The following is a 16,424-nucleotide window of genomic DNA, read 5'->3' as shown; positions in this document are numbered from 1 at the left end:
ATATGAGACAAACTCGTCTTGAAAATGAATGGCTCTACAATTCATTCATTCTATATTCTTCTTCTTGTTTTCGAATGGGTCTACAATGGACCACGTTAAGCATCATTCATTTACGGTTCTTCCTCTTTCGATCGGCCCAGTACTTCTTCATCCTTTCGGAGTGGGCTTCTTTACGTTCTCGTGACCAGTTGTTGCCGGTCCGTTTTTTGCTACTTTGATCTTGGAATCCCTTAATTTTGTTGATGATTTTTCTGTATTCCTGTCTGTTGTATACTACCTGCTATGATATATTATTTTCCTCGATATCCTCCTTGACCCCTTTAAGCCAGCTAGTTTATGTCTTCCTGTTCTCCATGTATTCCAGAATTCGCTTGGCTGTTCTCTCTGGTGGCATTCTTTTAATGTGTCCGTAGAAGCAGAGTCTTCTCTTCTTGAAGGATGTTGTAATTTTTTCGGTCCTTTTGTATAGTTCCTCATTTGGTCGCAGTCTAAATTCTTGACCCACTTTCCTGGGCCCTAGTATCTTCCTCAAGATCTTCCTTTCTATCTTTTCAATGTTTTCTAGTAAGCCCTTCCTGTTCAGTGGAATACATTCGATCGCATATAGACTTTCTGGTTTGATGACAGTGTTGTAATGTCTGATTTTTGCAGTGAATGAAACTGATTTTTTATTGTAGACATTTCGACATAACTGGTATGCCGCTTCCATCTTTCTTGCCCTTTCCTGTAATGCTATTCCTGGTAGTCCTGTTGGGGTTATCCATTCCCCCAGATATTTAAACTTCTGTACTCTTTTAATTGTTCCATACTTGGTGACAATATTTTGTGTCGGATCCTTTTTGTCCTGAATCATTAGTTCCGTCTTTTCGAAGGATATCTGAAGTCCCGTCTTTACAGCAGTCTCTTGAAGTGTTTCAATTTGTACCTTGGCTGTTTCAGTGTCTTCTGCCAGTATTGCCATATCATCTGCGAATGCTAGACAGTCAATTTTGACTCCAGATCTTCCCAGTGATATTCCATTTTCCACCCCTAATTCCGTCAGTCTCTTTCTCCACTCCCTGACCACTTTTTCAAGTATAACATTAAACAGGAGTGGTGACATCCCGTCCCCTTGTCGGACACCTGTTTCGATCTTGAATGGTTTTGACAACATACCCATAAACTTAACCTGTGATGTAGTGTCAGTGATGGTTTCTTTGATTAAGTTTCTAGTTTTTTTATCTATCCCAAACTCTTCTAACGTGCTTATCAAGGTTGCTCTGTCGACTGAATCATAGGCTTTCTTAAAATCCACAAATACAATCACTAGATTTTTGGCTGTGAGTGCACGTAGTTGTATTATGGAGATTAGGTTGAAAATTTGCTCACTGCGTGATCTCCCTTTCCGGAATCCTGCCTGGTATTCACCAAGTTCTTTTTCTACTATCCCTTCAGTCCTGTTTTGTAGTGCCTTGGATAGAATTTTAGAGGCAACTGGTGGCAATGACATATTATAAAAATAAAAATAAAAACACCTGCCAGGGTAATTCTTGGGGAAAAAGTTGGACAGGTATGTCATTGACTTCACCATCCTAGTTAACTTACTGCTGAGGACAGTGGAAGACTTTAGCTTCCACAAATCCATAAGCCTTCTTAGCTTATTAGATGTATAGATGGATTTGTTTCTTGTCCATAGTATGGAAGACTTGTCTAATAAATATTTGTTTATATTTATTGGACTGATAGATACACACACCCACTCACTTATCACTCCTAGAAATATAATTACAGTACCCAGTAGCGGCGACTAAGGGGGGCGAGGGGGGCAGTCGCCCCCCCCCACTTTGTAGAGAAAACATTACAATTTTATTCCATTTTAGCCAGCTCAAACTAGGAGTTATAGGAATTATTAAAAAAACAATTTGTGCAAATTTTTAATTATTAACAAAATTATTATCGAAAATACGCACAAAATGTCGTTCATCGCGGCTAACCGATTTGTATAGCGCCACAGCAAGTAGTGGAGACTTCGCAAATGCTATGAGGAAGGGTAACAGGGGTATATTTTTTGCCAAGGTTGTGGACAATGAGATATGATTCATCTGCTTGCCGAGTGCATTCGTCAGTCTGGCAGTCTCTTTAATATTGTCTGTTAGTTTCTTACAGTGTAGTGAAATACTAAATGATTTTTAATTTCATAATCATGCCTTACTTCTATTTAATTGTAATACGTGTCTAATATTGTTTCCTTGGTGAAAAAAACAATTATTTACCATTTTGTATCTTTTTGTTCAGTTTCGATGTGTAAACCCCCCCCCCACCTGCTATATCCCTCAACCCGGCTACTTTCTGTTATCTGTATATGTTTTTGCCCCCCCACTTCTAATCCCCAGTACCAGTATACCTTCTTATAACCTCTTTCGACTGCTACACAAAAAACAAAATGGTTTTTTGTGTGCGTGCAGGTGTGTGTAAGTGCAAATATTACTGGTACCATATTTTTCAATAGAATAAGCATGAGAGAATTGGGGAGTTTCATTACCTAAATGTTCTATTGGTACCATCAGATACATTCTTTATATATTCTCCTGCAAGAACTGCTTTTTTTCTTTTTTTAGATTTTTACTGAAACATTACACACAATACATTTGAATTTTAAAATCAGATTATCATTATTCTGAAGATTGGGAACTAGGAACGACATGATCATAACCTCACTAAATGCTATGTTTATGAGAGAATTGGAGTATTTTCTCTGATCAGATAATTTGGCACTACATAGCAATATTTTACACTAATTCATTTAGTAGGCCTACTGGTATTACTGTTGACATCATCATATCTCTGTGAACGCAAGAGTCACAGACTGAGTCAGGTTAATGACATACCGGTACCTGAAATTCAGTGACTAACAAATACGTATTAAGTAAAAAATTATCACAATATTTCCCTTTAGTTTCATAAATGATTACAGTACAGTACTTGTTGAACACTAGATAAAAACAAAACAATAATTGAAACAGATCAGACATTCCTTTTTAGAGATTATTTCTTTATGATGCTTCTTTTCACTCGAGATGCTGACTGCTCTTTCATAGTCTGCCAGACAAATAGTTCTTTGGTTAAGGTCACATGTGATCCACTGGCTCACGCTTCTGTGGGGCCTGCCACTGTTGTTCCAGGACCTGGTTCATGTTCCATCTTCTTCAACTGTTGGATGACTTGTGCATGTTCTTCCAACAGGCGTGCAAATTCATTTTTGCGACTCTCAGCATCTTCCTGTAACAGAAGAATTCAACTTGGTGAATACCGGTATATCATAGTACTTAATTCAGTCATCAATTCTGTACAGACAGAAAGGAAGATGGAAAAGTTTGAATAATAGGCCTGCTCCATCCTCTCCTTTTTCCAACACATTCAACCTTGATTTACCATTGTTTAAATTTAGTTCCAATAACTTATCTGAAAATAATGTTTGTATAAGGGTATTATTCTGCTACTTTGCTATGAATACCGCGGGGTGAGTGTGTTGAAAACTCTACTAAGTTATATATCTTCACAAGTTGCTTTTATTTTAACATCAGAAAAGGGCACAATTGTTGACTCAGAGCTCTGTGTTAGGTTGCATTACTAATTGAAAAGGAAGGGTGTTGCAACCAATGAATCAACATACCGAACACTAATAACAAAGTTCATTTCCATAGGTGCACAAATACAAGTTGATTCAAGTCAGGTGGAGTGTCAGAATGTCCTACACGAGCAGTCACAATACATCACTCAGTAGGGGATTTAAAATATTTATTCCACATGAATAAATTAATAAACAGCACATATTTACACATATGTACAAACCAGTTTAGAGATACAGCAATATGCATCTACTGCTGTTGGTTGCCATGTCCTGTGTTTATCAAAGATGTACCCAAGGGATTTAGCAGCATGTTGCCAACTATGAAATGACAAGATATGAAATACGACAGGCAGAGTTACCAACACAAAAGCCACAACAAAGGGTAAGTAGCTAAGAAATTTTCAGTCCAAAAGTGACTTTATGGAGAACAAGGAAATACCCATACAAAGATCTTGGATATGGCCAGAATGGGAACAAGAACAACAATAAATTATTTTACGCTCAAGAAGTATTTTAAACTCTAGGCATATGAATGTTAAATTATTCTAACCTTAACAAGTTAGTGGGATTCGAACCTACTATCTCCCGGATGTAAGCTCACAGCCGCGCGCCTCTACGCGCACGGCCAACTCGCCCGGTATCAACATTTTAACACCAGAAGAGGACACAATTGTTGACTCAGAGCACTGTATTAGGTTGCATTACTAATTGAAAGCAAAGGGTTAGTAGCTAAGGATTTTTCAGTCCAAAAGTGACTTTGTGAAGAACAAGGAAATACCCATACAAAGATCTTGATAAATTATTCCTTTCCCCAATTTCTGTTCCTATCAAGTAAAAATTGTGGTGTTTTCCTGGAATCCAAAGGAAAGCAGCATGATTTGTACTTAGTGATTTCCAACAAAAGAGGACTGTTACAAAAACGTTGCAAACTAAGGGCTGTGAAGACTTGGGAGTAAGGAGACGAACTGTTAAACTGAGCAGTCAGTGGAGAAATGGCATGGAATGACATTAAGTAAACAAATAAGCTTGTGTGGAGCTTTTAAAAGTAGGAAAGATTATAATATGAAGATAAAGTAGGAATTCAAGAAGACAAATTGGGAAAAATATTAATTTATAGGACAAGAAATAAAGGATTGGAATAATTTATCAAGGGAAAAGTGTGATAAATTTCCAAGTTCTTTGCAAACATTTAAGAGGAGGCTAGGTAAACAATTGATAGGAAATCTGCCACCTGGATGAATAGAATCTTCCAGCTTTCTAGGCTGAAGAAAATGTTGGTCCACACAGGAAACCTGCCATCTACTAGAGGTATGTTCAAGCAATTTTAAATAGGTTTTTATCATTTTTAGATGTTTGAAAAGCCTTTTCATTCTCCCTTCAGTTCATATTTCCAGTTTTTGGTTCGAAATCAAATATTAACCCTATATTACCATTGTTGATGATCTTCACTACTGCATCAGCTAGAACTAATTTTATTTCATACTTATCTGCTTCTTCACATGATCAATACACTGAGACAATTCTACTCTCATTTCCATTTACGTGCCTAACAGAAATCATGTTGAGTGCTATCATTTTCCTAATGGAATATCCCTCCCCATGCTCTGGCCTCCCTGTTTAAACACCTGTTAAGAAAGCCTTACAATGTCCTTTTCCTTGTTATCCTTCCTCATTCAAACATCATATAATCCTAACACCTCCAGACACATCTTTCCTGACTTAGCGAGTTCTATTTTCTTTTGTAATCCCCATCAAATTCCACTTCATTTTCTGAGTTGATTCCAAGGAGATTATGGCCTGTCAAATGGAAATGAGACTCCATCATTCCCATAGGACTAAGCCTTGTGAATGTTAAATTTCTGTGAAATAGGGTGTTGCCATATTCACACATAGTCCCAGTGTGAAATGTTCACTCTAATGTCATAAGAAACATCAGTGGAAGGGTAGTCCTAGCTGGCAGAGCACAAGCAGGGCCATGACTCAGAATATGTCCAAGATGCCTACTCTTATTCAGTAGCAGCTGGGGTCCTGAGTCTTGGGACCACTTACTGCTTAGTAGGATACTCAGCTGTTTCCCATAGTTCATGAACTAGGATGTGTATTAAGTAACCTAAATCAATCAATCAATCAATCCTGATCTGCATTTAGGGCAGTCGCCCAGGTGGCAGATTCCCTATCTGTTGTTTTCCTAGCCTTTTCTTAAATGATTTCAAAGAAACTGGAATGCAGCTCATGTCAAACTTACTGGCCTGTAATTTTCAGCCTTGTCTGTCACCCTTTCCTTTATACATGGGGGCTACTATAGCAGCTCTCCATTCATTTGGTATAGCTTCTTCATGCAAGAAATAATCAAATAAGTACTTCAGTTATGGTACTATATTCCAGCCTATTGTCTTTAGTATATCCCCAGAAATCTTATCAATTCCAGCTGCTGTTCTAGTTTTCAACTTTTGTATCTTACTGTAAATGTCTTTGTTATCATATTTAAATTTTAATACTTCTTTAACATTAGCTACCATTTCTATCTGGACATTATCCTTGTAATCAACAATCTTTACATACTGCTGACTGAATACTTCTGCCTTTTGAAGATCCTCACATACACACTCCCCTTGTTCAGGGATCTGTACCCTGTAAGGGTTAAGTTTAATTTTTGTCTGCCTGTTACAACATCATAGGGAAAACAGATAGGTGGATTTTTATGTCACTTGGTATTTAAGTTTAGGATAAGAGCGAGCAGGATCTGGGTTATTGTTAGTTTAGCATAAGTTATTGTTCTTCAAAATAATTCACCAGGAGCGGGTTTTCAGAGGGAGCCTGAAACATAAAACTTAGTGTATCTCTCTTAGGTAGGTTTTCCAGGAAAATTAATTTTAAATATCGTGTAACTTAGAAACTTTTTTGTTCTACACTTCTTTCGATACAGTGAAAAATAAGAGAAATGTTAGTAGCAGTCCGAGAGCCGGTCACTTACTCTATGAACAGTTACCAAGTAGATTATCCCAACCAAGTTTTAAACGCTTCGTAATGTAGGCCTACATTTGATCGCATTTTAAAAATTAAATTTACTTAGTTTTTATACCAAAATTTTACGATCCATGCGGAAGGGAAGAAGAGCAGAGGAGAAGGCTAAACTAAAATAAACAACAGTGCATTTAATTCGTACGGTGCACTAGGTATTTTTATATTTCTATGTAAACTTCTACTGTGGAAAGATCATTCTTAAACGTTAAGATGGTTTAAAACTTACAAGTTACTTGTGGTTTTTAATCTGTCTAACTCCGTAACAACTGTCAACGGAATATTACCAACTCCCTAGACCGTTATATCTTAACCCTTTCCTGGACAAATTAATTTTGAAATGAATTTTTGGGAACTAAACATGTTTTTGTAGTGATGGAATGTCAAAGAATGAAAGGCTATTTTTAAACAATTTTCAAACACTGAAACTGTGAAAAAAATGTGGGAACTAAAATAATATCCCAATGGCTGTCAGTATGGCTAAGTGACACAAATGTGGGAACTATACTTCCCAAGAACCAAACGCTAGCACACACAAATCAGGACATATAAAGTGAATATGTACATTCATCTTATACCATACAGAAGTATAAATAATTTACACAATACAGCTGTAACCATCATTTCAGGTAGAATAAGGGGTGTACAAAGTGAAAGCCAAACGAATTATATATTGGAAAGGTAGTCTGAACTCGTTTATTTGTTATGAAACAAGCTACTAAGTTAATACATTACATTTTACTTTTCATGGAATTTCTGGAACTCAGCAACATAATAAAATGAAATAAAATGACAAAAGAATTCTGGAGATGAATAATCATGGGAAGATGAAGAACTTATGTTCCTGTGCTTCACCTTTACATAAATCCTATTTATTTACCCATACTGAGACAAAAAAATATTCTCAATCTATGTCTGAAGCACTACAGAATAATTTATGATAACGTAAATAGCTTAGAATTACTAAGATCTTTCTGGTGCAGAAAATCCCTTCAGTTCCCAAAAATGCACGCTCCTAGCAGCCATTACACTACATACATGTGAACAAACACGTCCACCAACCTAGAAACTGCAAATATACCAGAACAGAATTTCTTTTCTAGATTTTCTGATGTCCACACCAGATAGCAGCACAAATCAAATGTGGGCATCAGGTTACCCAAGGGCCCAGTAGCAGAAAAAAGTTAATGGGAATTATATCACCCACTGGCCAGGAAAGGGTTAAAGAATGAACTACGTCGCCATACGTTTGCCTTGGGGAGAAAGTGAGACCTTAATTAAAAAATCGTATTTCAAATGGTAAATTGAAGAATTAGTCCCGTATAGTTATATATAGGCCTACTTCTGTATGTTTAGTTGTTTCCTTTATTTGTTTGTTTTTAAAACCGCAATACTAACACATAAAATCAACCCTCTAGACACGATAGGTGTTATATTAGAATCGGATTTGAGATTATAAATTAAGTGTCAGGTCTCCAGCTTCATCAGTATTTTAACAAGTTGGTGCGTAGGCCCTATGCTTTCCAAACACCACTCCTTGAAAATTTCTGGGCTTGTTATGATACCGAACTGTATGAGTCAGTGTTGTCCAGTTGACCTTATCAATCCAGCATACCATCACTAATCAACTGGAACCGAAGCACATGGTACGCGCACCCCCCCCCCCCCCCCCCCCCTGCACGCGTGTCTGTTTACTGACTGGCTGAATGTCACTTCAATCGTATAATTATGTTGACAGATTAATTCTATCAGTTTTATGAGTACTTCATTGTTCTTTCTCATTAACTGCCGAGAATTCTCATTTCGACATAAGAGATGCGTTACGTAAATAATCCAACGAACGAGAACCCTCCCGGTTGTCCTAGATTCGATTCTTGACGTGTTCAATAATTTAAATACTATGATAATCCTGATGTAAGAGATGGAAAAGAGTGCACCCATACTCAAATACGGGTTAAAATAGCACTCTTGGACATCGTACAAATGGTTTTCTAATGGTTGGATTTCCATTCCATTTCCAGGTTTTAAAAAATGTGCCGGGCTGAGTGGATCAGACGGTTGAGGAGCTGGCTTTCTGACCCCAACTTGGCAGATTCGATCCTGGCTCAGGACGGTGGTATTTGGAGGTGCTCAAATAGGTCAGCCTCGTGTCGGTAAATTTACTGGCACCGTACAAGGACTCCTGCGGGACTAAGCTCCGGCATCTCGGTGTCTCCAGAAATCATAAAAGTAGTTAGTGGGACGTAAATCCAATAACATTAATTCTAAAAACATCGTGTGGTTATTACTAGCACGGTGCAGCCCTTGTAAGGCAGATCATTTGCGTCTGCCGAGTATAGGAAACTGTGTGTTAAGTGCTGGGTTGTGTTACAGGACATTGCCGACACCTACTGTATAGCCTGTTGCTAATTTTTGTTCGATGCAGTATTTTTCTATCTGTCATTTGGTGCAGGCCAGAGCGAAATGTATCTTTCACTGAAGTCTCTTTTATGGCTGTGGCAGTATGGAAGCCAGATTACGACTAGTGGGTCTGTATGTTATGAAAAGAGCTACTCATAGGGCTGGTAGTGCTGCAATAGCACTTTCTGATCCAGTGAGGAAAGCAATGGCACACTACCACACTATAGCTTGTTCGCCTCATAGTACTACCATCAGTTTATGCAGTTTTTCCCTACAACCTCATAACCTTTGGTGGTGGCGATGAGGTAAGAAGAAGGTGAGATTCCGTGTTGGCACATAGTCAGCTCCTCTCGAATAACACCAAGGCTTAATGACTCCATCCAACGGATGAATCACCACCAACAGCATCATATGCCTTCACTGCACATGAACACTGCGGAGAGGTTTTTTTTTTTTTTTTTTTTGCTAGGGGCTTTACGTCGCTCCGACACAGATAGGTCTTATGGCGACGATGGGATGGGAAAGGCCTAGGAGTTGGAAGGAAGCGGCCGTGGCCTTGATTAAGGTACAGCCCCAGCATTTGCCTGATGTGAAAATGGGAAACCACGGAAAACCATCTTCAGGGCTGCTGATAGTGGGATTCGAACCTACTATCTCCCGGATGCAAGCTCACAGCCGCGCGCCTCAACGCGCACGGCCAACTCGCCCGGTGCGGAGAGGTTTGATACGCAGTCTAGTGATTAGAAATGGTATACCACCAACTCTCCTATCCTGCCGGCCAGCATTCTGATGGTGATTTTTCTTTCACCAACGAGACTCGAACCGGCAAACCACAGAGTCATACTATGAAGACTTAACGCCTTAAAGATCATGGCCACCAGAAGGGTGGTTTTAATTGAGGATCCAATCGGCCTCCTGGCAAATTACCCACTCCCGGCACGGGGAGGTAGTGACGAAAAATAACGATACGGGACTCATCCGAGGCCCCGTAATCGGAATGAGTACACTTTAAATCCTTTAACGAGTATCCATTGGAGGGCAAGTCTGGTGCCAGCAGCCGCGGTAATTCCAGCTCCAATAGCGTATATTAAAGTTGTTGCGGTTAAAAAGCTCGTAGTTGGATTTGTGTCCCACGCTGTCGGTTCATCGCTCGTCGGTGTCTAACTGGCATGGTTCGTGGGACGTCCTGCCGGTGGTGGCGAGTCGAAAGCGCGCGGCCGCCGTGGTTATCCGCGTGCGGTTCCTGCGCGCCGTAGGCGGACCCCGATGAAATCCTACCGCGGTGCTCTTCATTGAGTGTCGAGGTGGGCCGGCACGTTTACTTTGAACAAATTAGAGTTCTTAAAGCAGACCGGCTGCGCCTGAATACTGTGTGCATGGAATAATGGAATAGGACCTCGGTTCTATTTTGTTGGTTTTCGGAACCCGAGGTAATGATTAATAGGGACAGGCGGGGGCATTCGTATTGCGACGTTAGAGGTGAAATTCTTGGATCGTCGCAAGACGGACCGAAGCGAAAGCATTTGCCAAGTATGTTTTCATTAATCAAGAACGAAAGTTAGAGGTTCGAAGGCGATCAGATACCGCCTTAGTTCTAACCATAAACGATGCCAGCTAGCGATCCGCCGAAGTTCCTCCGATGACTCGGCGGGCAGCTCCCGGGAAACCAAAGCTTTTGGGTTCCGGGGGAAGTATGGTTGCAAAGCTGAAACTTAAAGGAATATACTCAGATCATAGAATCTGTAAAGTACGATCGTCCGTTATTCCTCCAGTCTCTCCCACCCAATCAGCGTCAGCGTGATGCTTTCTATTCCGCTCTATTCTTTTCGCGCTATTAATTGGACCAGCCTGCTATGGCGGTACCTGCGCAGAAGGCTTGTTTCTCGCTGAATTTCATAGATTCTGTGAATGGAGTTTACTTTCCGAGCTAAGGAAACTAACCGTTCAAGATTAAAATCCAATGGCACGGCCGGGAATCGAATCCAGGACCCTGATATCCGAAGATCAAGACACAGAACGGTCAGCCACTAGATCGGACAAGTTTAAAGTGAATTCCTATTTGTCACCATTCCCAAGCTCACTCACTACTAATTACAAATATAAACATCAGCACAATATAATAGCATAGCTTAGCAGGTTATATCAAACATACTCTACACATAGTAAATACACGTGGTTCTTGGCCATAAAGCAACAATTAGATTAACAGTCCTCCAAAGACCAAGAGGCTGTTCCCACAACAAGAGGTATCTCGTGATTACTGTAACAATCAATGCATGTTACTATCTCATAGCAAGGGAGTATATACTAAAATTTGCTTCGGTGGAGGTTCGAGATCATTTTCCGATTTTCCTAAATTTCGCGAATTCCGAATATGTATATTTCTAAAACACTAGTAGTACTATCCTGGATATACGGGCACGTAGTAGGACACACAAATTGCAACTGACCGAGCTCGACAGCTGCAGTCGCTTAAGTGCGGCCAGTATCCAGTATTCGGGAGATAGTAGGTTGGAACCCTACTGTCGGCAGCCCTGAAGATGGTTTTTCGTGATTTCCCATTTTCGCACCAGGCTGTACCTTAATTAGGGCCATGGCCGCTTCCTTCCCACTCCTAGCCCTTTCCTGTCCCATCGTCGCCATAAGACCTATTTCTGTCGGTGCGACGTAAAGCAACTTGCAAAAAGAGTTGCAACGGAATGAACATTGCAGTATTTTTATTATTATTATTATTATTATTATTATTATTATTATTATTATTATTATTATTATTATTATTATTATTATTTGATTCGTTATGCCCAGCTAAGGAGAGCGTGTGAACTTATTTAGCACCACGTTTTTTCTTGTCTTCCCAAAATCTCTTTATCCTTCGCTGTGCTTCTTTTTGCGTTCTTCCGTCCATCCTGTAGCTTGTCTTTTAGGTTGATCAGCAAATTTGTATTTGTTTATGAGATTTCTAACATTTTTTCTGTCTTTTAAGATTTCTTCATTTATACCAATTTCCGGAAGATCTTTGTTTATTTCTGCAAGCCAGTTGTGATTTTTTAGAGATACTGGGAGATTTAGTATTGTTTTCTTTGTTAGCCTATTGTTATCCATCCCGATCAGGTGACCATAGAATGTTAATCTGTGATTTTTTCTGTTACTTGATAGATTTCCTCTGATTTCCTTTACATCCAATTACCATTTTCGTATTTAGGTCCTAGAATTTTCCTGAGAATTTTCCTCTCTTGTTTTTCGATGATTTTTATTTGTGATCTGCCTCCAATTATCAGAGTTTATGATGCATAAAGGGCTTCTGGTTTGACAACTGTGTTGTGTGTCGTAATTTTGCGTTTTGGGATATAGATTTTTTGTTGTATTTGCTCCAGACAATTTTGTATGCTTTTTGTAATTTTGTAATTATTTCTTTGTTTGCTTGCTGATTTATCCGTTTGGTTGTATAATTTCGCCTAGGTATTTGAATGTATCTGTTTGGGAGATTTTCACATATCTAGAGATTAAAGGATGGTTGTTAAATCCTGTTTTTGTACCTTCAATATAGACCTACTTGTCTTTTCATATGAAATTTGCAGACCTTTTCTTGCTGCTATTTCATGAAGTTTTTCTACGGACTGGAGTGCTTCCTGTTTGTTGTTGGAGAGGATTGCCAGTCATCTGCAAAGGTGAGGCAATCAAGGTGATTTTTTTGAGAAGTCTACCAATATTGATCCATTTAGTTTTTTTTATTTTTCCATTCTCGAACCACTTTTTCCAGAACTAGATTGAATAGTACTGGAGATATTCCATCGCCTTGACTCATCCCTGTTATGGCTCTGAAATTTCTCTTAAAAATCTAACTTTCACTGTTGTGCCTGTTCGAGTTTGCTTGATCAATTCCCGTATTTTTCTGTCGACTTGAAATTCACAAAGTATGTTGAATAGAGTCTGTCGGTCTATTGAATCATACGCTTTTTCGAAGTCAACAAAGGTCATTATTGTTTGTTTTGTTTTACGAATTTGTAAACTAGGTTTAAGATTTGTTCTGGGCATGATCTTCCTTTTAGAAACCCTGCCTGATATTCTCCAATGAGGTGGTCGGTTTGTTTCTCTAATTTATTCAATAGCGCTTTAGAGAAAGTTTTGTAGACGACTGATAGTAAGGAAATCCCTCTGTAATAGTTTGTATGTGATTTATCCCCTTTCTTGTGGAGTGGGTGAATTAGTGTACATTTCCAGTCTTCTGGAATTTTCTCAGTATTCCAAATGTTCTGTACCATTTCTTAAACTGCGTAAGCCATTTTCTCACCACCTGTTTCCAACATTTCAGCAATTATCCCATCTTCTCCTGGTGCTGTATTATCTTTCAATTCTTGAATTATTCGCTTGATTTTTTCTATAGTAAAAGGTTCTTCTTCTTCTTCTTCTTCTTCTTCTTCTTATTATTATTATTATTATTATTATTATTATTATTATTATTATTATTGTTATTATTAACGAGCGAGTATGTGCATAGTATGCGACCCACAAAGCATGATGTGAACGTGGAGGAGGTTGAGGCCAGTGTTTCTTTATAAGGCGTTTCCATCTAGCCTACACATGTTCAATGATGTTCAAGACTGGAACTTGAAGGACATAACTGAGCAGTTCAATGGAGTCCTGCTCAGAAAACCAGTCCCGAACACGACCGCTTGTGTGGATTAGGGAGTTGGGTTGTACAAACTGTATTACAGCATCCGGATAGCGTTCTCTCACACTCGGAACCATAACATTCTGAAGAATGTCCAAATATTGGTCTGAGGTGTGACTGTCATCTATCCGATGAAGCACTCCAGTCCCATCTGACGATATCCAATCCCAACACGACACAGATATGCGGCCACAGCTTGAACACGCGGCGATATGTCTATAGTCGTATCGGGCTCCCCGTGGCCTGTAAGCATGAACCGGCCGGACCACTGTCGAACAGAAAGAAGTCTCGTCAGAGAAGATCACATGGTTCCAGTTACGATTTAACTCTATCTTGGCAAAGGCGCACCGATCGACCATCTGTTCACCCGAGAGAGTCTTCCTGGCGCTAGCTTTTCTGCAATGAAGTCCGGTTTCTTGTAATCTTTTATGGACCGTGTAACGGAAAATTGGTCACATGCATGAGCTCATCGAGTTTAAGATCGGGTTGTCTGTGAAGTTTCAACGACCCTGTTGTCTTCTTCCGTGGTAGAAATCCACTTTAAACCAGTGCCCAATAGACGTCCAATGTTCCCTGACACTTGTAACTGCTATAGCCACCTATGAACAGCCCAGAGCAAAACGCCACACCGAATCGCTGCCCCACGAATGCTAAAATTGCCGTGTTGGATAGAGCCAACACTTGCTCTAGTGGCGCACACATCGTCATTAACGTGTCTTTTAACAAGAAAACTAGTTGCACCACTTTCACCTGAAAACGATGATACCCGATACAACGACTTAATTTCCCACGTGACAGGCTGAGTGGCTCAGACGGTTAAGGCGCTGGCCTTCTAACCCCAACTTGGCAGATTCGATCCTGGCTCAGTCCTGTGGTATTTGAAGGTGCTCAAATACGACAGCACCGTGTCGGTAGATTTACTGGCACGTAAAAGAACTCCTGCGGGACTAAATTCCGGCACCTCGGCGTCTCCGAAGACCGTAAAAAGTAGTTAGTGGGACGTAAAGCAAATAGCATCATTATTATTAATTTCCCATGTGTCAGTTTTTGTATATTAAGTATACAATACTAAAGAGACGGTAATTAAACATACCGTAGAAGAGTACTCTCTTTGAACATGACAGCGAATAGGACATTTTTACATAATAACGTAATATACTCGTAAACACTTAATCAAACCGCTTGAAAGTACCGGTACTGAGGGTTGAATATGATATTTACAACAGGTATCGTCAATCGAGAGCGAAAGGCCTTCGGAGTCAGTTTGCTCCCCGCTCTTGAGAAACGACGTCAGTGGCGCAAAGGTATAGCACATCTTTCTGGACAGGTTAAATTGCGACACGATACGCGTGAGCTCACGTGAGGTGACAGTAGTGTGTTTCCGCCTTTATCCTCACACATCACGACGTTCAAGCCTAGTCGGTAAATGTTGCATTTACTATGGAAGAGACTATCGACACCAACAAGTTTCAAACCTTCTTGGGAGGAAGAGTATTTGATACTTCAAGAAAATCATCATCATCATCTGTTTACCCTCCAGGTTCGGCTTTTCCCTCGGACTCAGCGAGGGATCTCACCTCTACCGCCTCAAGGGCAGTGTCCTGGAGTTTCAGACTCTTGGTCGGGGGATACAACTGGGGAGAATGACCAGTACCTCGCCCAGGCGGCCTCACCTGCTATGCTGAACAGGGGCCTTGTGGAGGGATGGGAAGATTGGAAGGGATAGACAAGGAAGAGGGAAGGAAGCGGCCGTGGCCTTAAGTTAGGTACCATCCCGGTATTCGCCTGGAGGAGAAGTGGGAAACCACGGAAAACCATTTCGAGGATGGCTGAGGTTGGAATCGAACCCACCTCTACTCAGTTGACCTCCCAAGACTGAGTGGACCCCGTTCCAGCCCTCGTACCACTTTTCAAATTTTCGTGGCAGAGCCGGGAATCGAACCCGGACCTCCGGGGGTGGCAGCTAATCACGCTAACCACTACACCACAGAGGCGGACCTTCAAGAAAATAACACACAAAATGTTTAATATGTAATAAAATATTGAATCACATTAAAAAATTTAATCTGCAGCACCGTTGTTCCTTATGTCATGCCAACAAGTGTGATAAATATGATGGCCGAGAAAGGATAGCGTTACTAGAAAAACATAAAAATACCACATTTGAGGATGTACGTACATTTCATATTACCCTACTCAACTCTATTTGTATTATAATGTTTTATAATTCCTCAGAGATGATTTATTTATGTTCCGGTATGTATTTCATTGCTGTTGTTCAGATGGTAACATTTCCAAGCGGCAAGTATAGTACCGCCACGGTATGCAACCCGCCTGTCCGCTGCTCTCTTGTCACGTGACATACACTGTCCCGAGCGGAGCAAGTAACACCGGCTCCCTAGAGCAACTACGTGATGACGTCTGATTTACAACACGGAATGGAGCAACGGAAAGCTTAAAATGTAATATACCCTGGTTCACTAACGTCAAGCTCAGCTGACATCTGACATCTCTCATCCGTATGAGACAAGGACGTCTCCATGGGACCTTTAAAATGGCAGCACATGGATAAAGGACATCATCATGTGTCTGGGTTTGGAGAGTTCAGGCAGCACGGCAATAAATAGAATTTTAGGCTATGTCTGCTGTCTCTTGTAAATATTAAAACTGTGATTTATTTTAAATGGGAAGTTCATTTCGGACAGAAAGAATGTTTTCTGT

General features: G+C 40.1%; 1 protein-coding gene across 1 annotated transcript in view; it reads right to left on the bottom strand.

The window, feature by feature from the left end:
- Positions 1 to 2,375: 2,375 nt before the first annotated feature.
- Positions 2,376 to 16,424, bottom strand: part of LOC136884470 (uncharacterized) — a 384,282-nt gene continuing 370,233 nt past the window's right edge. The window contains exon 4 of the mRNA XM_067156663.2: positions 2,376 to 3,258. Within this exon, the coding sequence (XP_067012764.1) occupies positions 3,127 to 3,258 (132 nt within the window). The 3' untranslated portion in view covers positions 2,376 to 3,126. The remainder of the gene's footprint in view (positions 3,259 to 16,424) is intronic.

This window comes from Anabrus simplex, chromosome 1 (genome assembly GCF_040414725.1).
Source record: "Anabrus simplex isolate iqAnaSimp1 chromosome 1, ASM4041472v1, whole genome shotgun sequence".
NCBI classification, from domain to species: domain Eukaryota; kingdom Metazoa; phylum Arthropoda; class Insecta; order Orthoptera; family Tettigoniidae; genus Anabrus; species Anabrus simplex.
This window is presented reverse-complemented; position numbering and strand designations above follow the sequence as displayed.